The sequence below is a fragment of the Syngnathoides biaculeatus genome, chromosome 10, assembly GCF_019802595.1.
Source record: "Syngnathoides biaculeatus isolate LvHL_M chromosome 10, ASM1980259v1, whole genome shotgun sequence".
In the NCBI taxonomy this organism is placed as follows: Eukaryota; Metazoa; Chordata; class Actinopteri; order Syngnathiformes; family Syngnathidae; genus Syngnathoides; species Syngnathoides biaculeatus.
Genome location: NC_084649.1, coordinates 7,399,249 through 7,416,420, shown reverse-complemented (window position 1 = coordinate 7,416,420; position 17,172 = coordinate 7,399,249). Strand labels below are relative to the sequence as shown.

Below are 17,172 nucleotides of genomic sequence, written 5' to 3'. Positions count from 1 at the left end.
GGGAATAAACCCAGGTGGCCACAGTTAGAAGAGGTACTTGAACAATGGATTATCGAACAAAAAAGAACCATGTGAAAGTTTCCACAGTCATCATTCAACTAAAGGCAATAGCGGTAGCCCAAGACATGAAGATCGAACACTTTCAAATAGGTCCGCCTTAGTGTTTTCGTTTTAAGAAAAGGTGTCATCTCTCCATCCACGCAAGGGCTACAGTGGTGCAGAAACTGCCAACAGATTCCAAAGAAAAGATTGATTAAAAATGTGAGTGTATTGTTAAATAGTAGAATAAAGTAGAATTCAACTAGGTTTTGCATCCATTACCTTTTTTTATATGGTATGTTTTAGCAGGTGCTCTATAATACGGTGCATCTCAGGTATTTAAGTACAGAAATAGACCCCATAATTGAGACTGCGCTCTCTAACCCGGTGCGCTTTATGGTGCAAAATATGCAACATCTTAAATCCTTTTTTGTTCCTCAAAATCCCTTAGTAGTGGAGAGTAACCTGTGATGACGGAACCATATCCCCACTGATGTCAGTAGAAATTAGCCATTTGTTGCCTTGACAGTTTCTAGAAAAATCTAGAGGACACATATTCCTGTAATAAAGTGCTGTCACTTCTTCCATATTCCCAATTTGCACAGACTAGATATGATTATTATTTGATTGATGGGTCTTCTTAGATCAGGGTTCTCCCACAATGAAATATTTAGCTTGAGTGAGGTTGGCTGGCTGTCAGAAACAAATCTCAATGGTCAACTTGTCATCCTGGACGTTTATATAATATTCAGACACTACCCATTTCTATCGCCATCCGAGCTGGCAGGCCCAAACGGATGGTAAGGGTCTGCTGGGAACATCTGGCAGAATCCGCTGTCAGGAGGAGTTTCAATTCCGACATCCACAGAACTTCACCTATGTCTTGGGACAGGCGGGGTACACTGAGTTCGAGTGTAATCCCTCCATGGCTCCAGAGATGAGGCAGCCAACTGGAGCTGTGGCCATAATAAGGTGGTCAGTGCCTGGCATGGGTGAAACCCTCAAACCTCTTGGTGGACACCAGTCGTAAGGGATTCCATCAAGATGAAGAAACACTCCAATTGGGCCCTTTTGGCCTGTGGCACTCCTGAAGCAGTTGATATATACCAGCTGACCAAGCAGAATTCAGCTTTGGTGGTCGCAGAGGCAAAACCTGGGCATTGGTGGAGTTTGGTGAGGTCATGGAGAATGACTTTCAGGAAATTGTGGTCCACCATTCAATGTCTCAGCAAGGGAAGGCAGTGCACCATTAACAATGTGTATGGTAGGGACGGGGTGCTGCTGACCTCGACTCAGGGTGTTTTGAGTCAGTGGGAAGAATATTTTGAAGATCTCAATTCCACTCACATGCTTTCTTATGAGAAAGTCTGGGGATTCTGAGGAGGGCTCTCCTATCTCTGGGGTTAAAGTAACCAAAGTGGTTAAGAAGCTCTTGGTGGCAAGGCTCCGGAGGTGGATGATATTTGCCCAGAGTTCCTAAATGATCTGGCTTGTTGAGCTGTCTTGGTTGACACACCTCTGCAACATTACATGAACATCTGGTACAGTGCCTCTGGATTCGCAGACTGTGCTGGTTTTTAAGACGGGGGACTGAAGAGTCTGTTCCAACAACAGGGGGATGACCCTCCTCGGCCTCCCAGGTAAGATCTATTCAAGGGTGTTGGAGAGGAGGGTCTGTAAGGAAGTCGGATCTCAGATTCAGGAGGAACAGTGTGGCTCACATCGTGCCAGTGGAACAGTGTACCAGCTCTATACCGTCGGTAGTTCCTCGAGGACGCATGTGAGTTTTCCCAACCAATCTACAAGTGTTTTGTAGACTTGTAGAAGGCTTTTGATCATGTCCCTCAGGAAGCTCTGTGTGAGGGGGCAGGGGGAGCATCGGGAGTATCCCCACGATTGAGTCTGTTTAATCCTTGTACAACCAGTGTCAGAGTTTGGTCCTAATTGCTATCAGAAAATTCCTTTTCGTTGAGGGTTGCTCTCCGCCAAGGCTGCCCCACCGATTTTGTTCATAACGGTTATGGACCTGATCAAAATTGAGGTTGATTATGTGATTTTCAACTAGTAGCATATTGTTAAACAAAATGTAGGTTCATGCAATCATTCACTGTCACGCAAGCACATGAACATTTCCTGCAGTCTAAATGGCACAAATGCTCTGGTGAAATGAACATCTCCATCACACGCACTTGTGTGTGTGTGTATGTATGTGTACATATGGAGTAGAGAGAGAGAGAGAGAGAGAGAGAGAGAGAGAGAGAGAGAGAGAGATGTTAAAAGACCTATTCAGCCTTCGTTTTTCAGAATACATATCTAGTGGAAGGACTGTTACTGCGCTAGTTAAGGCTAATGAAAAAAAATCTGCCATTATGAATTACAATTAATTCAAGAAAAAATTTCATCCAAAATAGAAGAAACCTATTGAACTTCAATATTAAAACGAGCCCATCATTTCATTTTTTAAATATACCCAACAGAGGCCTAAGCACATCTCTGACTTTTCCAGTAGTTGAGCTAATAGAAAGACTTGGACAAATTACCCCATGCTGCCATGCACACACGCAAGCGTGTTTTCTGAGAGCATACCCACATGATCCAATTCCTGACTTGACATGGTACAAAGAACAGGAATGCTCAGACCTTGTGACAGTGCACGCAGTCAGAGGCTGCGAAGCAACCACTCCTCCTAATGTAAATGTTTTTCAGGTCTAGGTACTTAAAGGTGGAATATACTATTTTCACACTGCTTAGTTGGATTTTAATGTACCCTCACTTCACTCGCTGGCCCCACTACTTCACATCCCTCCATAAAGAAATGTCCTCAGCTCACAAAGCTGGGAAAAAAAGATCCAGGAAGGGACCAGTGCGCTCCACTTGCCTTGCCACCACAGAGTGCACCTTAGTCAGCCGCAAGCGTGTCAGCAGGCCACAGGGATTGCTCCGGAGTAAGGGATGGGTGGGCCGTGCTCACCTGGCTGTCTCAGAGTGCACCTTGCCCGCCCATGAGTGTGCAACGTTACCGTTAACAGCACACAAAAGCTACTACATTGCTAGGATGACTTATTCATGATTGATTGTTGCCAAACACAAATTGTTACCAAATTGATGTCACGTAGAATCAATTAAATACTGTATATAAAAGACATTATCAGCTCATCTGACAACACACTGGGGATGGTGATGTCAACACAAGTGGTTTTCCACTTCATTCAGCCATCCACGTATCAGACACTACCATGTCTACATGTTTAGCCTTGATTTGTCTCGTTACCTGGAATATTAATTTTTTTTTAACTTTTGTTAATAACCTTAGTTAAATAATTCCCCAGGGAACTATAAGTCTCCTTGCTTTTACAGTCTCTGATAGACTACTCTTGTCACCAGTTGTAAAATAATCAAAATTAAATTAAAGGCTTAACATGGGGCCAAAGGTCATACAGTTTTATCATATATGGTGAAAAACTTTTTTCTGTTGTTTCTTTATAAACAGAAAACTACATTTAAGTGGTTCCTAGTTAAGTATGAACATCTGCAGATTTCAGAGGATGTGATGCCTGCAAAAGAACTAAACTTCTTCAATATTACATTTCTCTTTGCATGGGTTAATATGACAAGAATCAAAATATGAAGACATTAAACTGAGCCTTAAGATTAGAATATTCATTATAAGGGTTTATATGACAGGAATCAAAATTTTAAAGCCAAACTAAGCAGTTTTTTTACTCACAAAAACCTTCTGTTATTACCGTTACTATGAGCATGTTTTTGGTAGCATTAAACAAAACTTCAAGCTATGATAGATTTCCGCACTAATCTCCTCTGTCCATGCGAGTGGAACATTCAACATATTGAAATGTGCACCTCTGGAGGTTGCAGGGTTAAGTCTGCAAATTTTGAGAATCTTCATACATGTGAGCAATGGGATTATGTAATGTAGAAACAACAGGAATCGATAGAGTACAACTCGGAAAAGACTGAGTATATTTGTCAACAGGGCTTCACTGATATGAAGCTTATGAGTTTCATTTCCCTGTGTGTTTCATAGACGAGTTCTTGTTTGAGTGTACAGTTTTATTTTTTATCCCATTAGCTTTTAGATGAAGAGAATACCCACTATGATTATGTCAGAATATAGCTACTTGGTCTAAATAAGTCTCTAAACTGAGCCCTTCTTTTAAGTTTTTGTGTGAATATGAAATATATTTAAGGACACCCCACAATGCCACTAAACCAGTATGCAGGAAGAGGAAATGGAACTCAGTGCCTCTATTCTCACCATTGGAAATTAGTTTGGCATTCTCCTCCTCTGACATAGTAACTACAAGTGCCATCCGTGACCAACTGTACAATACAATCAAGCTCTAATTGAGCTAATTGGGAAAAGAAAGTCAATTCTTCAGCAAACAGGCGCCTCATATACATCTTGGAAAAATGTGCCGCATGAGTGTAAGAGCATTTGATGGTCTTTTGAAATGTGAGCATCCCTCTGGTATACTGAATTTCAACGGAGAGCTTAAAATTAAGTGCCGACACACTAGAGACAATTTCCTCCTGAGGTAGGTAAGGCGCTTAGACTTAACACATCTCACGTTTCTCACTTTTGTTCAAATGCTCACATAGTATCAAATATAGAACTAAAGTCAGAGATCCTTGCTGAAGCCAAGCTATAAGTAAGAAACGAGGGGTCCTTGAACTGCGGTCAACGGATACAAAGGTGGAAGAATTCTTTGGGGAAAGAAAGGGTGTATGGCTTCCTCCTGTGAGAAAATGAAATAATCACTTCCATATGCAAACTCTGCTAAGAACACTTGCACAAATCCACACGAGTAACATTAATGAAATAGTCCAGAGCTCTCTAATTAGCCAGCCACAATTTTAGGAGAAAAAGACAATTTAGCTTTCAGGATGTTTATGAGATATCACACATCACACTATCATGGGAAAACAGTTCCATCAAGCTGAGGCCTCTTGATTCCCAGTCAGTCATAAGGGTCGACTGTTTGGAGTTACATTAAGATAACTCGTATTTTTGTTCGTGTAAGAATGGTGACGTGTCAAATATTGAAGTTAATACACACACCACACACAAAGATTCCTTCCAGGCAAACAAGCTTTGACATTGCAATTTACAGCAGCCGAGTAATCATAATCATTCATTTCACTTTGGAGTGATTTTCAACAGCATTCCACACTTGAGAGTCCAATAACACACAATACAAAAATGATGTTGGTACAATATATGATATTAGCTCTTTTCAGTGTGAATAGTCATTGTTGTGATTGTGTGTTTTCTCCAGATTCTTTCCAGTCTTTCAGGTTATCACTTTAGGAGAAACATTGTTTCCACTAAGCGTTTTAGTCCAATGCAAAGGATCCAGAAATATCCAGTGCAAACCCTCGCACTATTTAGTATCCCTTCTTTTAGTTGCTATACCCTTAGGATTGGGTGGAGCTAGATCAGGGGTCAGCAACCTTTAATACTCAAAGAGCCATTTCGACCCAGTTTCCATTGAAAAGACAACACTGTGAGCCGCAAACACTTGTTGACATCGGAAATGGAGATGTTAGCCTGTATATTTTTTTTTTCCATACACCTTCTGTGTGTGTGCGTATATATATATATATATATATATATATATATATATATATATATCCATGCAGTCTATCCATTTTTTAGAAAATGTCATTTTATTCATTAAATGAACACATTTTTAACTCTTACCCTCCCAAAAAAATAAAATAAAATCACTGAGTTGAAGGTCTCTTTCAAATGAATTAAAAAGCTGAACTTAAAGTGGGGGTGACATCCCTATAAACATTCTAAAATAGATATTGTAATGAAAAATACATATAAGAGTATTCACTTCAATGTCTATACGAAAAAAAAAATGTGAGCGGATCATGCGTCATCCATGCACAAAGTTGCGCAAAATTTAGTGTCCCTCGACATCCAAGTGGTCGCCATATTAGTCACGTCATCTCTCCTTGACGTCATCGTCACTTCCACCGTTGAAAACGCGCAGTGCCTGCTACTATGGAAGCCGTACAACAGAGATATTCGAATTTTTTCAACGCCCCTTCTGACAGGGAAGCTCTTTTCGAAAAGGACAACACCACACAACCGAGTGAAGTTACCGGGGAATATTACACTATTGCTTCGAGCCATATTCAGAAGATATGCCATCACGGCCAAATCTCATCTCGTTCGATCCACTTCCACGGCGGAGATGAGCCATTGCGGCTCATCGCAGCCGGCCGGTGTGGCTTATGACAGAGCCGAGCAGTGCTGCTTTGTGTTCACAGTTGAGCCAGCGCGCTTCATGCTCACACGCGACTAAGTAACGCATTCTCGGTTGGGTTCTTCAGAGCCGCCCCCGTCGCAAAGCCCGACACGCAGTCTTCGGGGAGGATATGACCGCCGAAAGCGGCGCCTCAGCCGGTGTGGCTGAGTTTCGGCCCGCCGTGCTATATAAGGAGGGGGTGGAGCCGAGTTATGTTGTAGGCTGAGTGAGACATTGTTGGCTGGGCAACGCCCACATCGACACATTTCATACACGGATCTTTTGTCACGTTATGAGAGACACCGATTACGTGGTCCGCCCCAAACTATTATTTTTTTTAGTAGCTGTATGCGCACATCAACACATATCATACGCGGATCTTTTGCTACGTTATGAGACAGACCGATTACGTGGTCCGCCCCAAACAATTTTTTATTAGCTTTTTACACACCTACCTGTTATTTGGAACCCACGAAGCTCTTGTCCTCTGCAATCCATTTTTCACAACAAACATGGTCTCTTTCAAACTTATGAAGGGTAATTCCATTCTCCCGAGTGTTCAAGCAATGTCCAGCAATGCAATGAGCCGGCATTTTGGCTAACATGAAGGAACAATGAGCTACCTCCGCGGAGGTAAAACTAATGGAAACAAACGAGTCCACGAGGGGGCGCCACTGTCCTTTACGTCACTTCCTGCTACTTCTCGACAAATTCCTGAGAGGATTTTCATGGCGGGAGTTACAAAAAGCTGTATGCGTCAAAATCATGTTTTGTGGTGAAAAAACACATGGGACCATATTGGCTGTGGGTTTTTCCATTAATAATATACCAAAAATCATTCCTTTGACGACACTTGAGCTTTAAATTATCGCTCTAGCTGACAAAAATCCCGTGAGCCCTCATCGTTTGGGCTTTCGTCGTGTAGCAGAGCCTTGACGTGAATTTAAAATATTGTAAGGTCTGTAATTATGAGTGTAGCCCTTTAAGAGCGCAGGGAGGTGGTGTAATGTAGACTATGGGGACCACCTTATTATTTTTGCAGAGTTCAGTCTGTTGCCAGAATGTTAATTAAAAAAGCAACAACAACAAAAACAGCGGTGACTCCTGTTCTTCAATTGCCATTACCGAGTGTATTACAATACAATGGGAAAAAAAGAGCACTATTTCATTGAACAATGAAAATAAATATTTGCAAAATAACTGCCTGAATATTTATTTTAATGGTTAATGTGACTTCTGCTCCTTCACCTCTGCAATGCATCCAGAGTCTGCAATTCAGGGCTGTAAGAAGTTACTTTGATCTTTATGCAGGACTGTACGCTGCCATCTGTGACGCGTGTTAGCATCTCGGAGCATGACGTATATTTTGAGTGATGAAAAATAATACTATAGACATATTTTACTTTAATATTTTGAGATCACAATCATCTTACAATTTAAAACTTCAATAAAAATAAACAAACAAATAAAATACTTTTTTCAGATATTGTGCAGTTTTGGTGTCGCTGGGCTTTCCATGCATGTCGGCTGTCAAATCTACTTGCTGACACGTCAAGTGTTCCCAAAGGTCTCTGAAGTAGGTGAACGGTGATCAGCGAAATTGTACGAGGTTTGAAGAAAGAAGTTCAAAACTTTGACTTAAGAGGACATGAAACAGGTTTTTGAAACAAATAGACTTCAATTGGACACTTATAATGTATGTTACCAAGCCACACAGAGCCGCAGGTTGCTGATCCCCGAGCTTGACTAACTGCTGTTGATTGACTGGAAGACAAAGATTTTCCACCTTTATCTATGTTCTAATTTAATGAGTGAAAGTATAAAAAGACATGTACTGACAGCACACTATACTGTGCAGGAACACATTTATTTTATTGGTTTAATTAATTGGCAAACTACTGACTCTAGTATAGCATGATGTGACATTTACTTTTCTGACAGTTATCATAATCCTACATAACCTGCTAGTATCAGATGCAAGCCTGAAACTTAATCCAAACTATACATTGGTGAGCTGTACCACTCGATGTAAACGTGGCACTTGATGAAAAACTTCTACCAGTAATGCAGAGGTGAATCTGAAGCGTTGGAATCGCTTTACAGGGACAAAAACAAACCATAAAAACAGTAGGGACTAAAATAAGACATAAAAACAGTGTGTTGGTGTTAAAATCTTATGTATGTAAAGTATGTATGATCACGACATGAACATATTCTTGCAAATGCGGCCCAATTTATCCATATTATCACATATGCACATAACTGCGAAACCCTCACATGGAGATAAGTCACTCTGCACGTCAGCATACCCAACTGCATCATCTTGGTAAATAGCTCTGTAAAATCAAATCACATTAAAACTAACTTCTCCTTGATTAAGTCCTCAGTAGTCCCCAAAGTATGTGTGTGGGACTGAACATCACACTTCGACACCTCTCTGAACACAGCTGGCAGTCAGCAAGAGTAGACCTTCCTGAATATAGTGAGCAACTACAGATGTATTCCCTCTTCACATTTCACTTGATTAAAGTGATAAAACAGTACAAGTTCTGGGTAAAATTAGGTCAACGTGATTTTACAGATGGCCATCGTAGTCGAGCACATTTTGCCAATTAAAAGTGATTGGGGAAGGAAATTCCCAGACAACATGAATTATTGAAACTTTGAAGTAGAATGACATCACGTGATGTTGTACGGCATTGACACCCAACATTCCAAGATGGGCCCTACAAAAGATGCAGCTCAGAGCCATGATTGGCAACATGTGGAAGGGGACGTTTTCTCTTCCCAGTGTACAGTGGCTGTTTACAGTCATCACTAACTGATGAGGATAAACACACAAAGTAATATATTGTGAATTGAAAGCAACTACATTAAAAACTTTGCAGGACATTACTTTTAAAACTGGGATGAACGTAAAGGTCAAATCTAATAATTCATCAATAAAGGTGGCTACATTTTTAAAGTGCCTCAGAGGTTTGTGTAATATTTTTCAAGGAGAAGTAATACATTCATACATAAAACTTATTGTGTTTCATTGAGGACAATGTGCTGGCTCTGCAACATCATTAAAGGTATGAGTAGGAATATTCATTAGTAGACATTAGGACCAGTCAAACCGCACAATGACAAAATGTTTTTGTCCACAGAGGAGTTTGTATTTTCACTGGATATAATATTGTATAATGTTTTTATATTATAAAATAATTTATTATTGTGAATCAGGAAGCCAGTATCTATTGAACATGCATTTTTCCTTGAAAGCTTGAGGAAAATGTATAGAAAGTTCTCATCATCTTTCACACAATGTTGGAAAAACAAAGCTTTTCAATCAATCTGCTAAAATTAAATCTGGCGAGACCAGATTTGAACCTGGATCCTCAGAGCTGTGAAACAGCTGTGCTCACTAGACACCCACCGCTCCACTTGTTCACATCCATCCCTCCATTTTGTGAAGCGCTTATCAAGGGCCACTGGAGCGGTGGAGCCAAGCCCAGCTATCTTTGGGCAGGGGGCAGGGTACCCCCTGAACTGATTGCCAGGGGACATAGAAACAAACACTCGTGTTCACATTCACACCTACGGGCAATTTGGAGTCTTCAATTAACCGACCATGCATGTTTTAGGATTGTGGGAGGAAACCGGATTGCCTGAAGAAAACCTACGCAGGCACTGGGGAGAACATGCAAGCTCCACACAGGTGGTGCCAATTTGAACCCCAGACCTCAGAACTGTGAGGCAGACACTGTAGCAGTCACCCATTGTGCCGCCAATCCAGATTGGAAATCCGTGCATCCCTTGAGCAGTTTGCCATGCTACGCTAGGAACCTGTCAGTGTGGCTCAGTGTCAAACCCACTTGGCCCTGCTGGGTCAAGATGACCATGAACACACTACCCTGCTTTTCTCTATTGTCATTAGCCCCTTGTTTTAAAAAAAAAAAAAAATTTTTTTAAAAACTTGTCTTAGCTAGCTATGAAAAAGAATGCCCTAACCAAACATGAAAAGATGAAACAGATGACAGTATTTGTGTAAACAATTTCACAGACAATGCGTCCTGAAAAGCACAGGTCAGATTTAAAAATGTAGAACATTTCAGGCGATTATTATTTTCTCTGATCATGCCAAGTTTAACTTAAACATGCACGATGGAACACTTGGGTAAAAGTTAGAACTGTACGTCACAGCTGAGATGGTCCGGGTTCAGATCTCTGCTCAGAGCGCCTCGGTGTGATGTTGGTATGTTCTCTCTGTGCTTGCATGAGTTTTATCTGGGTACTCTTGCTTCCTCCCACATATCAAAAAGCATGCATGTTAGGCTACCTGAAGAGTCTAAATTGTTCAATAAATGTGCTTGTTTTTTTGTCTATATGTGGCTTCCAATTGGTTGGCAACCAGTTCAATGGTCCACCACACCTCTTGCCCCAAGTCACCCACGATACCCAGTAAAGACAATGGATCAACGGATCATGAAAACAGTATAACATTTTGGCAGCTTATTTGCTCTGAGCATGCTAAATTTACTCAAAAAAAAAGGAGATGGATCCATGTATTCTCTTTCCTTTTACTATGAGTATAACATGCAGTTAAGGATCAACCTGAATGGCAAATAAAAAAGCAATATAACTTGACTTAGTAATCAAGGATGTACTTATCATTAGGCAAACATAGGCAATCAATTGCCTGCAGCCCAAAGATTTCCTGGGGCCCTCAAGTGTATCACCAATACTGAATAAGAAAGTTTTCTTCTGTTGTAAGTACGGATGAGCAACTCCCAATACTGTACCATGAATCAGTATCAGGCCAATGCTGGCCTATATTTCAAGGCATAAGGCACACATTTGACACATGACCAATCATCAGCTGTACTCACACTGGTTTGATGTGGGGAAAAAAAGAAGTTACCAACATCTTTGGTTTTAAAAGCAATCATCATTTTAGTCTTAATTTACTACTTAGACTGCAGATTCAGGAGGATGACTTTAACATAAACCTGTCGACGCAGTTGTGGGGAAATTAACCAGCTACCTCACTGGAGCAGTGAAAAGGAGAAAACGAGAGGAAAATAAACTACAAAGATTTTTTCACAGTGATGAATGTTACATATGTTGACTTTTGCCCAATTAAAAGCACAACAATGGTCCACTTGTTGGATGATAATCAATCAGGATTTCACTTCTTTTCTCAAATTTCAAACAAAAACATTTCAATTGATGATCGACATTTTAAATATCCATCCATCCATTTTCTTAGCCACTTATCCTCACGAGAGTCGCGGGGGAGTGCTGGAGCCTATCCCAGGTGTCAACAGGCAGGAGGCAGGGTACACCCTGAACTGGTTGCCAGCCAATCGCAGGGCACATAGAGACAAACAGCCGCACTCACAATCATACCTTGGGGCAATTTAGAGTGTCCAATTAATGTTGCGTGTTTTTGGAATGTGGGAGGAAACCCCACGCAGGCACGGGGAAAACATGCAAACTCCCCACAAGGCGGGTCCGGGATTGAACCCAGGACCTCGGAACTATGAGGCCAACTCTTTACCAGCTGAGTCACCCTGCCGCCCACATTTTAAATATTTGTTGCTAAATATTATTCATTACAAGTGTAGCATATCAGTGGTTGTTTAACTAGTACTAGTATTAGTAACAGAACACCAAAGCAGGCCAAAGTGTCCTAAAGTACATACTCATGTAGTGTTCAAATTAATCTAAAGAACAGAACTTGAGAAAATGTATTTAGTTAGATGTGAATGTGAATGTGAAGGGTCCCCACGAGTGAGTTTGCCTTGGGAACCCCCAATGACTAAGCTACACTTCTGCGAGTAATTAAACTACTCCTTGACAATAAACGAGGGCATTTCTCATGCAGGGTTGACTTTAAATGTCTATTGTTATGTCCGATGTGAAAAACAATACTCGAAGTAGGGAGAGAAACGCATTTTGTCAAAACAAAGAGCAGTGCGGTCACTTTGTGAACTGAGCAAAAGGGAGTGCTTACCTGGCCTTACGGCTTTTAACCTGACGGGACCTTTGCAGCTCTTGATGAATGTCAGCACATCGTACAGGGGTAATCCTGATATGGGAAGCTCCTCCACCTCTAAAACAAGCTCTCCGTCATTTAAGCATCCACTGTTGTAAAGCACTTGATTCTGCTTGATTTGCCCGATGAAAGCGAACTCTCCGTTCTCCGCGCCGCCGCGCAGTGGCACGTTCAACTCCCCGCGGGCATCTTTGGACACCGAGCACTCGTTCAGCCGAGAGGTCCAGTGGTTCTTCCTCAACGCGGGGTTGGACATATTGGGATAGAAACACAAGAGCGAGAGCGAGAGAGCGAGCGAGCGGGCGGCGAATGGTGCCGCTGGCGTGTGTTAGAACAGTCGCAAAACACTGTCTTTATTTCCCAGGGAAGCGCAGCAAACTTTCTGTTGCTTCCACAGAAACATGAGCGCCTCTGACAGTTTGGTGCCGCACGCAGCGAGGAATCAAGCCATTCCCGTCCACCTGGAAGTCATTTCTCACGGCGTGTTTATTCTTCTGTCTTCTTTAACCAGGTCATATTAACGTGACTTCTGCTCCGGTCCCACTTGCGTCCTCTTCGGTCACTTCAAATTCGGTGTTGTGATCTTTCGTCCGAAAGGTCGGCTTGCCGGTCTCCTTCCGCGGCGGTTGACTCGTCGGTCCCGGGCTAGTTTGAGGAGGTACGACACTGGTCAGCCTGGTCGGTGGTTCTCCTTGTGACTCCGAGATTCTCTCGAACCCAATGTGCTCTGCCCGCGCTACATTCACGTACTGTAGGAAATATTTCTTTCAAAGTGGCTGTCGGCGGAAATACTAGTTTCGATAAGTCAAATGTACGACAAAAGTATGTTTACTGTTAACTTTGAGTCAATTTAATCACCCAAACTAGGGTAGGATTATACAAAATGCAAATGACATACGATATTTAGGCTTAGATGCGTGGTTTTTAGTACGCAGTCATTTCCGACCAAACTTTGGGTAATTTGACCCGCACGATTCGGGGCATTTGAAGGCAGCGTAATTACAAACGCGCATGCGTGACGGACAGCCAGCCCTCGTCCAGTGCAAATTGTAAGTCAATGGAAGTTACAATAAACAGTTGTAAGAAGTAAGTTGTAAAATACTACTCTGGCACATTTTTTTAATAAACTACTGCGTATTATGTGATGAATTTCAACATGTGGGCAAAATGGCAAGTTATCAATTTATTGATACAGTATTTGCGTTACCGCTGAAGAAGACCCAGTGGCCTTTTTGCTACACTGCGGTTTTACCTTTCGAGATTGCCGCATTTCAGGTTGAACAAGTTGATCAGCATTTTTATTTGTAAGAACTATGAACGTGTCTATCTCAACTCTGCCTCTTGTGCTTTATGAAACATACGCTGTATATTATTTAATGAACTGAGGAACAAAAATAATATTTTTAGTCCTCCCTGATACAATTCCTTTGATGTACTTGAAGATGGGCCATTACAAAAAATGACAAATTTCTAACACAAAGAAGACTAACAAAGTTTAAAGAGGATCAGAACACTGGTCAAGTGATTAGCACATTTCCCTCACAGTCCTGAGGTTTGGGATTTGGATCTCAGCTTTGACTTTTTCTTTGGATGTTCTCCCTGGGCTTGAAAGAAGCTAAATGTTCAGATAAATAAAGACCGCAAATTGCCTATGTATGAATAGTTGTTTGTATTTATATCTGCCCTGGAATTGGCCGGGAAACCGACCAGGGTTCACATTTTGGCAGGGGGGGGGCATAGGTTTGGAAGAGGGGCAATAGTATGTGTGACAATATAGTCTTTAGGCATTATCCGCCGTTCAGCTAGTTTATCATTATTTGAGGGGGAAAGATGCCAATCAAAAGCAAATGATAAATAATCATCTATCCATTTTCTGTGCTGCTTATCCTCACGAGGGTCGCCGGAGTGCTGGAGCGTATACCAGGTGTCATTGGGCCGAAAGCGGGGTACACCCTGAATTGGTTTCCAGCCAATCACAGGGCACATAGAGACAGACAACAGTCACACTCACTATCATACTTAAGGGCAATTAAGAGTGTCCAATGAATGCATGTTTTGGGGATGCGGGAGGAAATCGGAGTGGCTGGAGAATACCCACACAGGCACGGAGAGAACATGCAAACTCCACACAGATGGCGCCGGGATTGAACCCAGGTCCTCAGAACTGTGAGGCCCATGCTTTACGGCTGCTCTACCGTGCCACCCTGATAGATAATAAACAATAATAATCATAATAATCCAGCCATTTTCCAAAACGTCACTAGGGTCATGGGTGTGTTGGAGACTATCCCAGCTGTCTATAAGCGTGAGGGAGGGTACACCTAGAACTGGTCTCCATCCAATCGGAGGGCACATAGAATTAAATAAACATTCAGAAACACATTTACACCTTTGGGCAATTTAGAGTCTTCAATTAACCCAACTTTCATGTTTTTGGAATTTGGAAGGAAACAGGGGCATCTGGAGAAAACCCACGTATCCACAGGGAGGACATGCAAAGTTGAGTCTGGATTTGAACACTAGTCCTCAGAACTTTTAGGCAGATGTGATAACTAGTCATACACTGTACTAAGTACTACTACTAATAATAATAGTTGGGAGCCACTTTGAACATGACTCAAGACTCATTATGAACATCCTTGTTCTTCTGCAGAAGACTCAAGTTTAACAGCACCTACACTGTGCTCCAATTATGAAAAATACATAAACCCGAGTGGCTGAATAGTACAAGAAACAAAGGCTTCTGTTCCAACATGCAGTCATAAATATCCCTCAAAACAGATTGTCAGAAGGCACTGGCTGCAACATTCTTGTATTTCTTAATTCATCGCTCCAGATATTTCAACATCTTCTTTCAGGCTTTTGCTGCCTCACTGCAAGTCAGTGTCACGCAATCACCATCTTTGACTCTCACGTAAATGTTCATGAATTTCTTCTTGTTCACGCACATCCGTGTTAGGTCTTCCACGTGAATGATGTTCAGCTTCAGCAGTAAATTGCCTGAATTACATAACAACATCAGCATCTTCAGTGTGACACACGATGTCATAAAATCTCCATGCAGTTTGGCCGTGGCACATTTTGACTGCGTTTTCATACTGTCACAGTCTGCAAGGGCAGTGCTGTGACATTATGACAGAATAAGTAATGAGGAGTTCTTGAATGATTATCTTCAGCTCTTCATCCATTATTTCCTTTCCCTTTGACAAAAAAAGAGAAGATAGCAGCAAACTATATAAATGCTGCTTTGTCATCTTTTTTCTACCCCTCGAGTATGGCTGTCCAATCACCAATCTGTGTGAGTGGAGGAGATCTGAGATCTTTTTTTTTTCCTTCTAAATAATTCCCACCTGTGGTATTTGCATTGAATACTATGAACATGAATTCTTGAGTGGCAGAACTATCACTTCACTCCAGATATTATCGAGTGCATGCTTTAAGTCAGCACCCCTGTGACCAAAGTTGAGGCCCGGAACTGTTATTTTATTTAGTTTTTTTAAAAATTGAGGTTGCAAGCTCCAGTTAAAGTTCCAAATTGTTTCCTTTTCTTATAACAGCTGCTGTGGATAATTACTACTTGTAATATGCTGCCCTCTTTTTGTTTGTACGGTAACAAATAAAGGAGCAGATTTTTTTTTTAATTCCTGGAAAGTCTGCTTTTTTTTTTTATCAGAGATCAGTAATGCTAAACATAGTTCTGATATAAAGGATCTGGAAAGTTCAAGTTTAAATGTTTAAAATCACATGAATTTTTATAAAACAATTGATGACTACATCATGATTATATGAAAGGGCAGCATGGTGGCTAAGGAGTTAGTTAGCATGTCTGCCCCACAGCACTGAGGGAAGGGGTTTGGATTTCTATTACGGTCTTCCTTAGAGGACTTGGCATGTTCATCTGAGTCTCGTGTGGACTTTCTCCAGGGACTCCAGCTTCCCTCCACATTCCATTGCCTTTTATGTTTATCGAACACGAAATTGTCCAAAGTTGTGAATGTGAACAGGTGTTTGTGCCCTGGGATCAGTTGGCTGGCAACCGGTCAGTGGTGTACCCCGCTGTACCCCCAAAGTTAGCTGGAATGCACTGCAGCTGGCCTGTGACTCTAATGGGGAAAAGAACGATAGAAAAGGGGCAGATGGATTGTACTGATGTGAGCGCATCAATATTTTCCTCAAATCCGGGCATCATGTCGACTGTATAATTGTTGACCTTTCCGTCCACGTAGTTGGCTGTACTGTATGTATTTCACCACATACGGAGTCCATAGACCACATGCGGAACCTCTTCCTTAAAGTGGCGTCACTGTGCGCTGTTGCACCATTTCGCACATCTGCAAAACCACATATTCATCATTTATAAATAAGTAAAAACATGCAAAGCTCTTATTGCCGAGGCCTGTAGTTCCACCATAGTTCCATTCAATGTAAGGACGCTCACCACCCACTGGAATCGTGGGACTCGTTGAAGTCGCTGACCTAGGATTTATTTGCTCATCGCTTAAAACGGATCCTCTAAATGAACAGAACTTTTTTTTTTTTTACTTCACATTTAACTTTAATCTTCTGTGACTGCATAATGCGTATTCATTGTTGTAGCCACAAGCCATTAGAAGGAATGAGAGACTGGGAGTAGTTTGAGAATAAGTGAGATGAGTGCGAAATCCTTGACGCTCAGTATTGCTTGGACCAAATAGGATATCAGATTATGAGAATATCTTGCCATATATGCATATATGCACCATTGAGATTTTTTTTTTTTTTTGGCTGATATTTCCTGTATCTTAGTGTAGTGAAATGTGGCCCAGTAGTACT

The 17,172-nt window shown here is 41.6% G+C and overlaps 1 protein-coding gene across 4 annotated transcripts in view; it reads right to left on the bottom strand.

Annotated features, from left to right (window-relative positions):
- The window catches only part of magi1b (membrane associated guanylate kinase, WW and PDZ domain containing 1b), a 158,066-nt gene extending 144,753 nt beyond the window's left edge, over positions 1–13,313 (bottom strand). For 3 of the 4 annotated variants that reach the window (XM_061831506.1, XM_061831508.1, XM_061831509.1), the window contains exon 1: positions 12,319–13,312. In XM_061831506.1, coding sequence (XP_061687490.1) covers positions 12,319–12,616 — 298 coding nt within the window. In that variant the 5' untranslated portion in view covers positions 12,617–13,312. Of the gene's footprint in view, positions 1–12,318 lie in introns of all 4 variants that reach the window. The other variant, XM_061831505.1, reaches the window with a different exon arrangement.
- Positions 13,314–17,172: the final 3,859 nt, after the last annotated feature.